Source organism: Polyodon spathula, chromosome 3, assembly GCF_017654505.1.
Source record: "Polyodon spathula isolate WHYD16114869_AA chromosome 3, ASM1765450v1, whole genome shotgun sequence".
NCBI lineage: Eukaryota > Metazoa > Chordata > Actinopteri > Acipenseriformes > Polyodontidae > Polyodon > Polyodon spathula.
The window spans coordinates 8,764,902-8,782,820 of NC_054536.1; the positions used below are offsets into that span (position 1 = coordinate 8,764,902).

The 17,919-nt window shown below is 33.8% G+C and overlaps 1 protein-coding gene across 1 annotated transcript; it reads right to left on the reverse strand.

Moving 5' to 3' along the window:
• Positions 1–8,681: 8,681 nt before the first annotated feature.
• Positions 8,682–17,538, reverse strand: LOC121312486 (polycomb complex protein BMI-1-like). The gene is made up of 10 exons (XM_041244271.1): positions 17,247–17,538; positions 12,995–13,129; positions 12,630–12,726; positions 12,374–12,429; positions 12,209–12,259; positions 11,978–12,086; positions 11,844–11,886; positions 11,454–11,549; positions 10,959–11,039; positions 8,682–10,504 (listed from the first exon to the last, which is right to left on the reverse strand). Exons 2-10 carry the CDS (start codon positions 13,104–13,106, stop codon positions 10,178–10,180), a joined length of 972 nt encoding a protein of 323 aa, XP_041100205.1. The 5' UTR covers positions 13,107–13,129; positions 17,247–17,538; the 3' UTR covers positions 8,682–10,177.
• Positions 17,539–17,919: the final 381 nt, after the last annotated feature.

The window sequence follows — 17,919 nt, forward strand, 5'->3', positions numbered from 1 at the left end:
CTGACGTGTATTCTTAAATCCCCGTTTCTGTGCAGCACAGCCTGTGCGTTTGAATTAAATAAAGATAGACAAGTCTAACTGCAGCCTGAAAATGAAAAGGATCTCTGCTCTCTATCTATGCCTGCTTAAGTCTGACTTGATAATGAGGCTAAGGAGTGTAATAATTATTATGCGATACAACCCCACTCTGTGTGTGGTGTGGTAGCGAGTCACACGTAAAGCCGCCACTCGTTTTAATATGCACAAAACATATTTTTTTTTTACCCCAAAGATAAACTTCACTCTAAAAGCGGAATGGCGTGTGTTTCAAAAGTAAATGTCGCATACTTACGTTAATATAGTATATCTGTTTGTAATATATATTTTGTATTATGTTATTTATTATCAAAGTTCAGGACGTTTTTATACAAGATGTAGTGCAGTACGTGTTTTGTTTTTTCTATATTGATTTATCTCTCTATATTTTCTGTTATTTTTCATATATCTGTTTGCTTGTTTGTATGTTAAATTGAAACTCCGTAATAAAGAACCCCGGATCCTGGTTGTATTATACACACGCTCTCTATTTGGAGATTCTCTTATTTCAAGTTCTAAGGCAGCTGTGTATACATTGAACGAGAGGGTTCTATTTAGGTTCTATTTAAACCAAATGGTTCAATATAAAACCAAACGGTTCAATATTAAATCATTGGACGGTTTTGGTTTGGTGTTTTATATTCGGAAATGGTTCGAATGAAACATCCAATCATTGAACCCTCAGAACTTAGTACAGTAAAACAAGGGTTAAAGAAACCGGAGCCAGATGCCCCAGTATAATGCCCAGTGTTTGTTAGGTTTAGGCTCTTGAAGACATAACGCGTATGAGAAGGTTAACAGTAACTGACTGGTGCTACAGGTAGTTTCCATTTCTATCTGTTAACATATGGGGTTTTCCTGTGTCTTTCAAAGGGGATTTCGTGTTTAAGAACACTGAAGGCGGATGCTAACCGCTTACAAAGCTTCGTCTCCACGGCAACTTCTTTTTTTTTTCTTTTTTTTTAATGAAATGTTTTATAGGTTAATAGCTATGTATTTTAAATTAGGTGAAAACCTTTGAATTGACCTTTCAATCACTTTTTAAAAATCTGTACATGAACAGAAGTACATCTACAAATGAACACATTATGGATGGGAAGTTTATTATAACATACAACTGTTCGAATAAAATAATAAGTAAACATATTAGTAAGATATAACTGTATTTATTTTATTGTATTTGTTTTATTTTACTTTACTTTTGGCCAATTTTAGCACGAGAAATAGCCTATTCCGTTTATAGCCTACTTTATTAACGAAGATGACGAATGAGTATGTTGAAATATAACACAAACCAACTTTAGAAACAATCGCTAACCCATGCAAGTTAGTAATCACAGAAAAACATTACTTCAAAGCAACTTTTTACTGCAATGTCAAGACTTCTGTCAGCTTATTATTGGAACAGTAAGGTTGAATAATTAGGATTTGAATGACCTCGAATATGTATTTGAATAAATTGTTTAAATGTCAGCTGCGTTTTATTAGTATCTTGCCGGTCACTGTATTCGCTCTGTGGGACAGTAAGCACATGCACCTGAGCGACAGTGAGTGATTGTGTTTCCAGTGGCCTAAGAGAATAGCACCAATGTGCTTGTGTATTTTTGTTTATTCAGTAGATAGTATTTGTTCACACATGTAGGCCTAAATCCTATAAACTTTTAATGGGGACGTGTTTAATATTACACCATATATTACACAAACGAACTAACATCATTGCAGATAAGCTGTTTTTATGTGTAAACTTTTTGGGTTATTAACAAAAGTATTTTTAACATGTTCAATCGTGAAGGATCGTCTAAGGCGGACTATCTGTATTAGAAATATTGAAATCAAATTACAAAAAATATATTTAAAAAGAGTATTCAGGCTGAGTGAATGCACCAAAGGAAGTAGGCCTGTTCTTTTAGGTACACAATGTATATTTGTTTAAGTTAAGCAACAAACATACAAGTATTTACACTAATATTGCACAACCTTTACCATAATTTAAACAACTAAAGAAAAAAACATGTCAATATTAAGGTAAATTTCCGTACAAATAAGGCATTTCTTTACCGTATACAAAGACATAGAGAAACATAACGTGATGTCCTGCAAAAAGCATTCACTATACTGGCTGTGTCTAGAGCTAAAAATAGAGATGATATACATTATTGGCGTAGGCCTACCTTTGCAATAGGATAAATATTTCCATTTACCTGCTTTTTTTTAGGAGGGTTTTTAACAAACCTGTCTAGCCTCAGATGAGCGTCGTGTTTGAAATGGGGTGCCGCATATGCTAAAATGGTAGAGTTTAATGAAAGTTAAAATTTAAATATATTTGGGACATAGCCTATAATCATAATATGAATACACAGGCGAGACGGGGGACAGTTGTAACACACACACACACACACACACACACACACACACACACATATATATATATATATATATATATATATATATATATATATATATATATATATATATATATATATATATATATATATATATATATATATTATATATATATATCAGTATATAATTGACACCGTTGATTGATGTTAGTTTTGTTGTTTCTTGCCAGAACATGAAGTTTAATAATGTCTCCCAGGGTTGGTCATTTTTTGTATTCATTATTTTGCTTTCAGTATGCTAAGAATTAGACAAGTGAAAGCGTACAGTTACACACCCCTTGGAGAAAGCCTACAGTGAGTTGCAGAATGAAGGAAAGTCAGTGCGGTCTGGCCAAATCATTTGATATTTGCCATATAACAGTGTCTAGATTTTATAAGGCCAGAAGGAAGTTAGCTGAGGAAGGATCTAATAAACTATCTAATTGGCTACTGCAGTGCAAGTCGAGTCTTCACTGAGGAACATGGAGAAAAAGCAGAATATCTAATGAAGGCTGCTGATTCTGCAGATAGGATGCTAGACTTAGTTAATAGTTGATCGACAACACAAGTGTTGAGAAAACTGGCAGTATGCTATAGCTATAGCCTATCCTCTGTGTTCATGGCGCTTTTCATTTATTCATATGTAATAGCGCAAAGTGGATCTGAAACTATTTTAAAAGTAAAGAGATGTTTTAAATAAGAATTATAGTAATTGATTGTGTGTATATCCTCTGAATTACAAATCATTGCTGGACCTTGTTTGAGTTTAATAACTATATATCGTATTGAATAAAGATAATTTGTGATGAAAGTGTGTTGTTATTTATTTGTTATGCGGCAATTTGTCAGTTGTTTGTAAGTTGTTTGTAGAATTTGTAAGTTGTTTGTATCCAAAAAATGACAAAACCAGCTCAAATGGTTTCTGAGTAGTGACGCGAAATGTAAAAACTGTTACACCTGTCCCCGATCTCCCCTAATGTTATAACACAGCAAAATAGCGCACAGTCAAGCAAAGCCATGATTCATTGAAGTGGTTTATAGGGTTTTTGTACATATACTGTTAACATAGGCAACCTGTTATGTCAAATGAGAACAAATTATGTTTTTGTGTTAAAAATTATATATATGTAAAATATTATATATATATATATATATATATATATATATATATATATATATATATATATATATATATATATATATATATATATATATATATATATATATATATATAATATATAATTAAAAAACAAACAAACAGATATGTTGGAATTTAACCCTCAACATCAGCATTAGAAAGGTTTGTGTTGGCACCGTACCACCAGTTCTCCTTCAAAAACGCACAAAATCCTACTTATTACAAAATGACGTCATATGAGATCTGCTGTGGTACAAGATTTTTATGTGAGATTATTATGTATGGATTTCATAAATAGATTACAGTGGGCATTGGTAGAAGAAAAAAATACTGTGTGTCACTCATCGTTACAAAACTTCAAAATGATAAGAAAACAATTCAGTTTGAACTTCTGTTTTCAGGTACACTATTGTACTATCCCACTGTCCACATATGTGATGGTTAGACATTACTACAATTTAAAGTTAAAAATTTGGATTATTACATTTCGAAATGCTGGTTGATTCCTGTTCATAGGTGTGAAGAGGTTCCACAAAAAAAAAAGCAAAAATTAAATATCTGGCAACACCCTAATGGTATACTTTATATGCATTTAAATGGTCATAGCTTTAAATGTTGATATAATAATAATAATAATAATAATAATAATAATAATAATAATAATAATAATAATAATAATAATAATAATAATAATAATAATGTCAGCGTTGTGGTATTCTCAACCAGAAACAAAAAAAGTGAAATTTATTGACACTTTAAATAACTGTCACTAATTGTAAAAACATTTTCCCAACAAAATCATTTTGCAATTACGTTTTATTCAAAATATATGCAATATACAATAATGTATAGGTTTATATATATATATATATATATTCCTATATATATGCGTAGCATATATATTGTATAATGTGTGTGTGTATATATATATATATATATATATATATATATATATATATATATATATATATATATATATATATATATACTTTGACTTATATATACATGAACTTTTAATGTAAACATGAAAATAAGTGTGCAAGTGTGCGTGCTTTAAAATGTATGATTCGGTAAAATTGAGTGGTAAAGCATTTTTTTAAACAGAAAACAATACTTTTACACTACAGTATTTTCAAAAACGCTCCAACTCGTTTTTTTCCTTTTTTTGTTGTTGTAGAGAGACAGACAATGTAGGTTAATCCTTTCTAGTTGTGATCTTGTTTGTATCTTAACTGGAAACACAAACGCCCGTTCTTATTTACATTCTCTAATTGTGCTTAATGGAAACGTGTCGCATGTGCAGGTGCAAGGTGATCCATAGTGCCAGGTATGAGATGGAGACTATAGTTTTCAGGACTGACGAGAAAGAAGTGAATGGTGAAATCTTAAAGTATACATATTGATTAAAGTCTATATGGTAAGCAATCAAACATGTTTGTATTTGTTTTGTGGAATTTGAATAATTGCTTGATTTTTTGTTAATGGCACACTCCTTTGAGTCATTTCATTTCATGACAATTTTGTTGGCCATCTTAAGTTTGTATTTTGGCTTCAGTAATATATGTAACGATACAGCTGCTGTTATTCCAAGCAATGCAAGGACACTGTCTAAAAAACAATAACGTCGTGTGAAGGAAAAAATGACTCGAGCTGTTTGTTTTCAGGTGGTCTGCTATGAGTTCATTTCGAAGAAGGCGTTCTTTGTCAGTCGCGCATTACTAGCAGTAAGCAGAATGCCTCTGGCTGAAGTTCAGCTGACGGTATGGTGCGTACCAAGATAAATATATGAAGTGGCCATTTCAAACCGTGTTTAAGTCTCCTGATTACTTTTACTGATCAAACTGCCCTAAAACACTTAATCTGCTCCACTGCAGCTATTGTAAAAGGAATATCAAGGCAGTGTGAGATTAATTAAATACTTATTATTATTATTATTATTATTATTATTATTATTATTATTACTATTATTATTATATATTTTTAGCAGACGTTTTTATCTAAAGCAACTTACAGAGACTAAGGGGTGAACTATGCATCACTGCTGCTGCGATAAAGAGGAAATCCGTTTCGAGTGCAAAGCAGTGAAAAGAGCTCAAGGAAAATAAATAAATAAATAGAAAGAAAAAAAAAAAACATACCCACCCCTGACAGCGGAAACAGGAAGCACATATGATAAAAGGTTATAGAGAGAATGACTGTTTAAATTTGGAGCTCACAGTCCCATATGGGAGACGGGGGACAGATGTAAACATTGTTACCTTTCTTTCCATTACGCACAGACGATTTTGGCCAGATTGACTTTGATACAAACAACATACCCCCTATCTACCAATCCCCATAGTTATCCTGTTTTAAAAGCTGATATGCATACGGAAATAGCGCTTTAAATGTAAGGTTCGATGTTACAATCAACCCCATCGCCCGGTAATTTGTAAGAGGGGGTGGGGTCAGATGTAATATTCTGTGAAGAACAATTAAATAACTCAATTTAAGAACTGCATGTTTTCTTGAATAAGATCAATTTTTACATAAAGCAAATATCTTTTTTTTTTATTTAACTCAAAAACTGAATGTCTTTATTGAAAAATAAAAATGTGCATATAAGTCAAATTTTCATGTCCTAGTTTTTTTTTTTTTTTTTTTTACTTTTTACCATCCCTAAACTTATAAGCCTTTTCATGCAAGAATCTGTCACTGTGAGTCACAATTGTGACATATGCACATTGCGTTGCCTTCAGTGCAAGCTCTAGATGCCCAAATCTAATTGAGCCATTAACAAACCCCATGTTCCAACAAGAAACAGCAAAACTAAGAGCAATCAATTGTGTCAATTTTAAGTACAGAGATCAGAGATGAGCATGCTAAAAGCCTGGATCCATGGGTAATACAGGTATATATCCCAAAAACAAATTAAGAAAAAATATAAATGTACTGTCCTAGGTCAAGAAGTTTTTAGATAAAATATCCAGGCTTTGGCACAGGCAGCTCCTCTTCCACAGGCAGACATAGACCTGAACTGGGCATGAACCCAGTGAGTGATGACACTCCAGCATGTTTCTGATTGGAGAAATTCAAGGTGTTACAACCGTCCCCAGTTACAACTGTCCCAGGTCTCCCCTACACACACACACACCCATATTATTTATATGTATAGCCTAGCCTATATATTTCTAGCCTATATGTTTCTGTGGGTTTCAATTTTGGATTTTGCAATATAATTTAAACTGATTGACAATGTGTGAAACAATTTACTGCAAGGGGACAGATGGATTCCACGCAGGATAAAAGCTCCCTTCCACCCATGCAGCTTTATCTCTGTATGTGGATAGAAAAGAGATTACTGTAGTAGTGTTTTAGACAGCAGAGTTTGCTTGGATTGAGTTCACGTTAATCTGAACTTATGTTGCACCACCAACCCTAAATAAAGTATACATTCACATCTCAAATCTAATATTGCTTTGTGTTCCAAATATTGAATCACTACAGATTTCAAGAAACATCAGAAGTAATTTTAGAGTTTTCTATTTCTAGAATAGGTTACATGAACTGAACGATCATATATATATATATATATATATATATATATATATATATATATATATATATATATATATACACACACACAGAGAGAGAGAGAGAGAGAGAGAGAGAGAGAGAGAGAGAGAGAGAGAGAGAGAGAGAGAGAGAGAGAGGCTATGCCCAGAAATACAAATGCAAGATCAGGCTACTCACAGTTCAAGAACAAAAACTGAAATTTAAAGAACTGTTACCCTGTATTCTCACTGATCCATGATCAGGTGACTGGTCACCTCAGTAAGTTTTTTTGTCTGTGTGCTGCTGCTGACCATTTGAATTAAATTAATTCAGTTAATTAAATTAATTCAAAAGTTGATCTGACTGCACAAGAACCTGCTGCTTCTCCTGCACAAGATTGTGTTGGCTCGATTTTTTTTAACAGTTTTATTTATCTTGATCCGAACATCTAGACTATGGAAAACAGTCAAGACAGCATTGATTTTTCCACCAGTACAAGTCTAAATAACCTATATACACCTATGCTCATGCATAGACCTATGTGCTCACTTCAAATATAAAAATATAAAAAGAACAAGAAGTAACACTGGGCATTAACAGATAATTAATTTGACCTTTTGCAGAAACAACTTTAAAACTCCACAAGGGCAAACTCAGTGAGACATGAAGCAAAGAGGAAAGTGCTTCTCTTCTGATCATATTTCAGTAGAGGATGGGGACATTTGCCTTTTCCAAGTCCGTTCTGATTAAAGCTACTTGAAACATGAACATTGGCAAGTATTCATTTTTTTAAAACACATTTTTAGCAGTGCGCTGGTTGTGTATGTTGTTTAAAGTTAGGATGATGGCAGTTGTGCTGCAGTTTCTCCTTGATATCACAGAGTGTAAGAGCAGAGGGTTAGGGTAGTGTGGATCAAGGCTTTGTGGGTATATGTACTAGTCTGCACACTTTTTATTCTGTTCTAGCATTACTTTTTCATCTTGTAATGCATACTGTTACTTCTTAAAAAGATTCAGAATAATACACCGTTTTCATTTATTTAAATTTACAAATATGCTTATTCAAGAATTTGCCAGACAGAATTATGCTGTGAAGTAAAATTGAAATACGAATAGTATACCGGATCCCCTTTACATTTCCTAACTGGCTAAAACAGGAGATCTTTAATATGTTTGATAGGAATCTATTAAATTCCCATAAACTAGCCCTACAAAAGATTAACTTGCTTCCATGCTGACATTTCCTTCTCAGGTGTGCGCAGTCTCGTTTGTTGTCTGCAGATTATCAAAACCAGAATAGCTTTTAATTTGGAGTTCATGTTTGTGAACACTGTGTATGCTATTCCGTTTATTTTTAAAAATAGCTAAACTCCAAGTAAGTAAGTGGAATTGTGTTTTACTCCACAGTACAATTAAAATGTGGCAACTAAAGTTTCAGTTTATAACATTGGTTCTAAAACATTAAGGCACATCAAACATTATGATGCAAAAGGTATTATTTAATAACTAGACCGCAAGAAAACGCAGAAGGATTTGTGCTTTTTTTTTTTTTTTTTTTTTTTTTTTTTTTGCAAACTGGCAGCAATGAAATGCATATTATGCATATATAAAATAATTTTGAGCTGAACAACCAAAGTTCAACCAGCGCATAGCACAAAATAGCAAATATTCTGAAAATATGGAAATGTGTCACAACAGCAGTAAAAATAATAATAATAATTGGTACTTCAGTTTATCACTGGGGGAAACACATATAATTTATACTCATGTAAACAATTCTGCTTTCCAATGTACAAGAGATATAAAAAAGTAGTAGAAACTTTTTTTTTTTTTTTTTTTTTTTTTAATAATACTACTGTTACTGAACTGGCCCACTGTTTGCAGTAGCACAACTGAGTACCAGGTGAGTACACTTACACTACAGTGACCTTGATAAAAAGTATTCTAACTGTTTATTTAGATAGATTTTATAATGTGCAATAGTAACAACACAGTAATTACACATGCAAAGACCAATACAGCTATTCAATATATAACACTGGGATACACACAACCACAAAACACTTTTTCCTATAAATGAAGTGGTTCAATTGACGTGTGCAGAATGGACGTCTTGTTCTTTTTTCCTAAATAGGATGCAAATTCGATTATGCTTTGCGTTGGCCGAACCCAAGTGGAGCATCATACAAGCTTAACGTTACTTTCCACGAACATTAAAAGAAAATAGCTTATTGAAAATTAAATGACCTGTTTTACAGCAACATCTGAGCATGTCCATCAGAATGAAAATCTTCTTTTATAGAATCTATAAATATATCTTATAATACTGCCCCTAATTCAGATATCTACCAATATGGCAATGTAGTGAACTATGTGTCATCTGATACTTGTGAACTCTTACCAATTTGCTGTAAAAATCACTTTTATTACAAGCTTTTAGCTTAAGGGTTGTACTTTTTTTTATATATATAAAAGTGTCCAATTCCATCATTGCTTTCACTAATTATGATACAGGGAATGATTTTCAAGCCATTTTACAGTTCCAGAGTGACATGACTGAATAGAATAAAATATTCTAGGTCCACTTACATGCTTCTCATTATGTGGTTTATTCTGCAGAAAAGCATGGACCAGATTTACAATATAGAAACGAAACACATTTAACAATTAAAGCAAATCAAAACATGGGTAAAAGTGGTTCAACCAGGGGAAAAAGCACATTGTATAAAATTATATTCCATGGTTTCTCCTTTTCCAGTAGAAAAAAAATTAAAATATGTCTATCCAAATAAAAAATCAGAAACTTTCCGATATTTTCATCATCTGCAGAAACTTAAAATGTCTTCAAAAAACATCTTTACTGTAATGCAAAAAAATATATATAATAATTGAAGTACCAGATACGGAACTGTCCATACGCTAGTATCCAGTATGCATTTTCCACTAGAAACTGTCACAAATATAAAAGCTTCTACTATAGAGCTGCAATGGCATGGAAAGATCTATGGGATCAAGTGTTCTCAGCCAAGTCGTCCTGTCCACAGGACGATCATCCTGAAGATGTTGAAGATCCGTTAACAGATGTTTGTCGAGCTGGTTTGGAAAAAGGTGGCTGGCGATTGGTGCTGGGGTTGGTGGAGGTTCCATTCATGGTGCTGGAGATGTGAGGAAAGTGTGGATGTGGAGACTGAACAGGGGTGCTGGGGCTTGGCAAAGACGACGAGGTGGATGGCACTCCGGCTGGGCTGTTGGCCTTGTCACTCCCGCTGTCGCTCTCCAGTTCAGCGCCTGTGCTGTTTAATCCATCTTGCGGGTGGTTTAGCTTCATCTTTTTACAGCTTTGGCGGACCCTGTACTTTAAAGGGAGTGGTCCATTCTGAAATTAAGAAAAAAAAAAAAATACATTTTTATATAGAATTTAAATTAATACTAAAACTGCAGCTCTGCCATCTGTTACTTTTGTATTATCTGCAGTGGGTTGAATTAATGGAGCAGGGCATTGTGGAGGAACGTTTGTTTTATATTTTCCTCTCTAAGCATTCTTTACCCTTAAAAATTAACTCTCCAATAAGTGCAATTTTTTAAAAAATACTTACCTTTTTATTCATGTTAAATTATCAGTGTCAGCTGCATATTTTTCTTGAATGTATCCATTTATTTCATTTTTGATGCATACATTTAAATTAGTATTTTTAATTAATATTTAATTATAGGCAAGTTCTCAATTAACATTATTAAAACTGTCAAAACAAATCAGCACTGTATTCTGATGCTATGATTTCACACTTTTACTGGCAAAGTCAAGTTGTTTTACAGAAATAATTTCTTACCCGTCTCCATGTATAAATGTAGGCAATGTCCATGAGTGTGTAATAATCCTTTAATGGCTCCTCTTCATACATGACTTCAATCTATGAACAATAATATGTATTCAATGTTGAAAAGAGGCGTGCAGACATTTTATATTAATTTATGAAGTAGAAATAAACTAAATATATAAAAAAAAAAAATAAAAAATACAATAACAAAACATGATTTTTAACCAAGAAAAAACATACTACCTCTTTTAGAACATATTCAGCTCATTTACCTGATGAGTTATTCACTAACCCCAGCCAGAATTAAAGAAAAGTTTAAAGTTATGCTACACTTTATATTGGGAGCCCCCTGTTCTGGTGGTACCCTACTTTAGTACAACAGTCCAAAATGAGAGTGAATTGGGCACTGTGACACTAGACGTTACATACTTTCAAACATAGTGAACATAGTATTTTATTGAAAGTTTACAACCCCCCCCCCCCCATAATAAGTAAAAGAAGACTAACCTGAAAGGTATTAGGGATATCCATCTTACTCCTCAGAAACTTTCTTAAATGCATCACTGTCATTGCTGCAGGACATCGCAAATACCTCTTATTCACCTGTTAACAAGACCACAATACATCCCTAACTATTAGACACTCAATACTACAAAAACTCTCATTCACCAACACACATTTGACAAACACTTGTAGTTAAATGTCTTCAATGTTGAAATGAAGGTGTCCAAATCCTCCCTTGATATATGAATTCTGTTTAAAATTCAAGACACCGAGAATGACTTCGAGTCTAAACGTATTTATTATGTTTTTTTTTGTATTTCTAAGAACTCATCCTATGGATGAGACTTAAAACAGAAGTGATGCATCAGCAGCAGTTGTTGATAAATGTTTTACCTCCTCCATTTTCTCTTTTTGTGCATCCCCTTGGTTTTTATCCCTACAAAAAAAAAAAAGAAGAATTTTAGATATTACCATTAAAAAAAATCTAATTTTAAAAAGTAATAAAGATGAATTCACCTGCAACTTACTTATTTTGATCAAAGAACTCAATGGACAAACTTATGATTTCATCGTCTGTAATAATCCTTTTGTCTTCATCTGAAACTTGTCCTCTGTCTTCATTAGATCCATTTGCACCTAGAAACAGAAACATTATGTTTAGAAGAGACATTTGGACAAAATGTGGGCCGATATATATATCACAATATTAAGAAAAAACAAGCTTTTTCTACAAGAATTAATTGAATTTCCTAAATTACCATCAGCTAAAGGGTGATCAGCATAAAAATCCCTCCTTCGTTTCATTTCATCTGGAAAGAGAAATGCTGTTATTGCATTTTAATTCCAAATTCAAGTACTTAAACTTTATTAGAACACCACTCCCCCCCCCCCCCCCCCCCCCTCCCTTCATTTTAAGTACTTACTTTTGAAAAGACCAGGAACCAACTTGTACACAATGTCTTGGAGAGTTTTATCCGACCTAAAAGACAAGTGTATGGACTCTTTAAATACAAAAACTAAATTACAGAGATCATAGTTAGAAACATTTCCTTTGTCTGCTTACAGCATTAGCTGCCTTGTGTATCAATGCTTTTTTTAAAAAAAAAATTATAGGATATCAAAAGCTAAACTGAATTTGTTTCAAAGGACAACCTTTTTAGAAGCTCAAAACCCACTTACCTAATATTATGAAGCGGTTTAGTTTTATGAACCTGGACATCACAAATAGGACAGAACTTGCTGGTTTCCAAATACTGGACAATGCAGGTTTTACAAACTGTGAATGAAAAGTAACTATAGGTGACCTTCGCAACATTTCTTTAAAAAGGGGTTTAAACTGGCAGCAATGCAAACAAAGGTTGGCGAAACCACAGCTAAAAGCATAATTAACAACGTGTCATGCCAGTGAAAATGCATGCAAGACGTGTAGGTGCCCATAACTGAGACCCAATCCAAGTTAAACGGTAAGCCTACTACAAAAATGGTAAGAGATCAGAAATTGGTTTGAATGTCTTTACACATCCATAACTCTCCTGTGTACTTACATGAGTGCAGACATTCTATTATGGTTGATGCATCTATGAAGTATCCACCACAGAGCACGCACATTAAATGCGGGTTCAGCTCAGTGATTTTTATTCTCGTTGTCCGATGCATTATTCTGTATATAACGTGGAGTCCTTAAAAAAAAAAAAAAAAAAAAAAAAAAAAAAAGTACATTTGTAGATCAACATGTTATATATAGTGAACATTAACAAACACATATCCCAGCCTTGCTGAATTCCTCAGATTAATGGAAAGGCATCCGATAGGCTAGCAAACCATTATGAAGCAGATCAACGGTTGTTTTCATTAGCGGATGTATACACAAAAAATAGATGACTGTAGTTAGGGGCTTTCGGAAGAACACAAACATTTCCGCTAGTGGATAGGTATAAAAACAATAAACAAAAAAATAGGTTAAGGAACCTTTTGTGGTTGATAAAAACCACAACTCGACCACAGCGCTCAGGTATTGACAGCGATCCCAGTTCTACTGCATGTGCATTTCTGAGTCACGCTGCCTTTGTCTACTGAAAAAAAAAAAAAAAAAAAAAAAAAAAACAGGAGGTATACCCATACTTAAAAAAACGATTACAATAGCAACGATAATCCGACATGGCTTTAATAGCATGTTGACAAAGCCACCATTTAAACAATAAATAAAATAAAAAGGACATTACATTTTCAATTAGATATCACAGCTGCAAGAGGGGTAACGACGTACGTCATCATTGTACAACTAAACAGGTAGCCCATTTCGCATCAAAACGAAACTCCAAAATCACTTTCAGGCTATGTATTATGTATACAACTAAGGCTCTGCGACCTGAAACAAAGGGCTGGAGCCTATCGAAGGGGAAAATCTATATAACTTACGCAACATTTAGCGGGAGACGTTTGAACTGCACATTTAGTAGCCTATTCTCATGATAACGGGGGAAAAGTCTAGGTGCCCAAACACGGTAAGTCATACCGTTGCTATAGCAACTTAGGTTATACTTGGAATTTTGCCAAGGAGTGAAAATACAGCGAAGCTTTTGAGAGGAACCGTGGCTGTAAAAGTAAGATATGAGAAAGAATAACCAGACATCTTAACCCTATTCATACAATTGGTTCAGAGGGGTGCCATCAGGTTGTCTAATATCGAAAATGCAGCTGCCATTTAACCTAAAATTCCGTTTAACATACATGGCACAGATCTGTAGCTGGTTTGTGGCTAAGGGGGGCTTTTCCACGTCGACACTCGATTCAAGAAGAGTTTTTTTTGTGATCAAGATTTCATTGCAAGACGCCCCTCTCATCTCTTTTCCAAACTTAATGAGATTCAGTTTGAATCACAAAAAAAGAAAATCGCAACACACACAACCGAACAGCTTTTCACTCAGATGTTAACATACGGGACCGTTTAATAGCAAGACTCGACCTTAACACATTTACATAATGAGTCTGTATTCTCAGCAGCACGTGGGGGGACGCGATATTAAAACACAAACACTGCAGTCATCACATACGAATCTCTACGACTGAAAGGATCTAACCAAGACATCGCCGTGCAAACGATCATGTGATTCCGATTTCACAACACTCAAAACACCAGTCTACTTAACGTGTCTTCACCACTTTCAGCGCACATATATTGATTAAAAAAGGAACATTTTATTTTATCAAATTACCAATAAGCCTATTTGCGAACGCAATCACATTTAAGTAAATACTATAGGCTATATGTTCTAATTTTCAGACGTCTGTTTGAATTGATGATATTCAGTCATCAGTAACTGTATGTGCACGTCTTACACACAACATAACATGCACCCACATGCAAGCTATTTGACCTTTACAACTGGACGAGGCATTTGTTGTGATACAATGCATCACGCCCATTAATTGAAGATCCGCGAGGCGTGTCTAAACTGCAATGATTTGGATTCTTAAAAATCTACTGGATCTGTTACATCTTATACATAATGCAATCCGAATATTCATCATGCTGTAATAAACCAATTCAAATATTCACTCACTATATTACAGCTTTGTTTTCTAACATAAATTTAAGAGTCGTTATATATATATATATATATTATATATATTATATATATATATCTATATATATATATATATTATATATATATATATATATAAAACACAATATCCAAAAAATAATTAAAGTTTTTTTTTTTTTTTTTTTTTTTCTGTTAGCCTGTATGTTTGGCAGTCGGAAAACTGGTTTCTGAAAAACTGTCCCCACTTTCAATGACTGTTCAGCAAGCTCATTATACAAAACACATATGTTTTATTTCACACCACAGTGGCCTTTCTGTGAATTCGGTTCAGCTGCGGAACTATGCCAAATGCATTTCAACCACTTTTTATTATGAATTACTTACAATTAGCTTGTAAGTAAGTCAAAACAAAAACATTTGTATAAATGGTACCCAACAGTACAGGCCTGACACGGTTCAACCCGTGCAGACAACACCAGTAACAGAGGTTGCGCTGAACTATATCAACCATTCACTGTTTAATCCTTTAATAGATTTGAAACACTTGCAGTTTCACCGCCGATGCACATAGAAAAATACATGCGACTGGGTTTCAATAAATGACACTCAACTAGAATTTTTTTCCCCGTGATACAGGCCTGGCAGTTGTTCGAGGAAGCCAATATAAATGGCTTTTAGTGCAATATGCCACTTGTTCATTAAGTGCTTTCCATTTGACAGATGTGCATGAGCATTGAAAACGCACATGATCTTAACTGTAGTAAAATAAAGAAGTATAGGTCTAAGATATAGGGTGCTCTTAAATATAGTTACTAAAACATCTCCAATATCCTATATTGCCGACTTTTTATTTGCGTGAACGAAAAATAACTGTGGTCATCCTGCTGCCCATTTAGAAGAGGGAAAACATTCGGAATATATTAGTGGGGGGAAAAACACCTATTTCTTTTCCTGACCATGTAGATTCAACAACATTATATAATTTTGTTTAAATATATATATATATATATATATATATATATATATATATATATAATATATATAAAAGTCATATCATTACTTTTTATAGTAGTACTTTCTGTAAAAAGTTGTTACTCACAAGTCATTTTCATTTCAAGTAAAGTTAACACAGCCTAAAGGCAAGCAATCAAGTAAAATATATATATATATATATATATATATATATATATATATATATATATATATATATATATATATATATATATATGGTACATTGATACGCTGGTGATGCTTAGTCTTCCCATAATGAACACAGTTGTAATCGTCTCTCACTTACTGGCAAGATTATCTGAGTTTGTTAACTAAAAACCAATGCACAGCTTGTTAAAATAATACCAAGGCCAGTACAACGCGTATCAACGGTTTGGATATGACACAATGTGAACCAGAACAACATTTTAGAAACCGCAGTCAGATCTGGCACATATGTCTTACACTGCCAACAAATTCAAGGAGTTTAACCTAGTCATTCCTCGCTGCAAAACAAACAAAAAAAATGGACCACCAGTAACCTAAGACTTTTGCACTTTGACTCAAAGAAAAAAGGACAAAACGAACATTATATTTGCTGTATAGTTGTTGGCATCAAACTATGGCATCACATTATCTTTCTAAAGTTACAAACAATGAAGAATTGAGTATTTTGCAATACAAAAAACCCCACAAACTGCTGTCAACCGCCATCTTTAACGTCAACTACCCCTCAAGTGCCCATATATTTTAAGTTCATAACATTTTAAATGACAATATAAAACATAATTTTAATATGTTAACAGATTCGCCGATTTCCACAGATTCTGTTTCTATAAAATAGGAACATTCACTTAAGTTGTTAATGAAAATAAAACAGTTTGAATCGTGCAGACTCAAACACTTGACCCATGCTGCTCTAGCTTTTACAAAACGACCAGGATTTCACACACTACTTAATAATTCCTACCCATGCTTCCTCTTGCAATTTATAATGCAAAGACAGCCAAGATATCTTTCTACAAGACAGTGTAATCAGAATGGTAAAACACAGATCCATCTTAGAGAAGTGAACTAAACCTGAAAGTATTGTGCGCAGCTAAACTGCGAGAGCCCTTGCGGTTTCGAGTATATTACTGTCAGAGCTTGCACAGAGCAGTCATCTCCTCTCCAAATCAAGCTGAAAGATATTATCTACAGCGTCCATCTACCCGCTACATGATTAAACTATTGGTAAGAAGAGGTCTGGACTTATACATACCCAGGGACTGTGAAGCTGGTCGCAGAGATAGGTGGTGGAAAGACAATGAAAGTTAAAAGTCGATCAGCAGAAAGTGAATGCGAGCCAAGCGGCCATCTTGAAATGAACTGCAGACGCTGTCAATTGCAATAAGCGTGCAGCAGCACTGAGCTCACTTTAGTTGCACAAAATCCATTCTTTATCTCCCAGGCAGTGCTGTGTGTAGCTTAATAGCATGAAGGAACTTGATATTTCGAGCTATGCCTGTTGGATTCCAGTGATCGCACTGTGCATCCCTCGAGCTCGTCTTTAATTCAGTAGTTTGAAAAATGCAATGCCGAACTGAAGGTTCAGGGGAAACTGACACCGTCCCCAAAATGGCTCGTAGTTCGACCGCCCCGCTCTGTCACGTGGCCTCATTCCTTAAGGGTGGCCTGGGAATTACTGTTGGTGTAATCAGAGACTATCAATCCGTAAACCCTCGAAAATACCACGGAATCTTTTTATTTACATCCCATAATACCCAACTGTATTCACAATGCATCTGCAGTAAACTAGACGTTCGCAGTAGCCTAGTGTCAACGCTAGTGTGTGTATATATATATATTATATAATATATAATATATATATATATATATATATATATATATATATATAAAATTTTTGTTTGATGCGCAACAAGTTTTATATTATT

What these genes read in the sequence shown, in the direction of transcription:
- LOC121312486 (XM_041244271.1), bottom strand. Translation starts at nt 13,106, where the DNA reads ATGCATCGGACAACGAGAATAAAAATCACTGAGCTGAACCCGCATTTA. An exon ending in TGATCACCCTTTAGCTGATG is followed by an intron (nt 12,087 to 12,208) that starts GTAATTTAGGAA and finishes TTCTGTTTCTAG; the next exon opens with GTGCAAATGGATCTAATGAA. An exon ending in ACATTTATACATGGAGACGG is followed by an intron (nt 10,505 to 10,958) that starts GTAAGAAATTAT and finishes TCTTAATTTCAG; the next exon opens with AATGGACCACTCCCTTTAAA.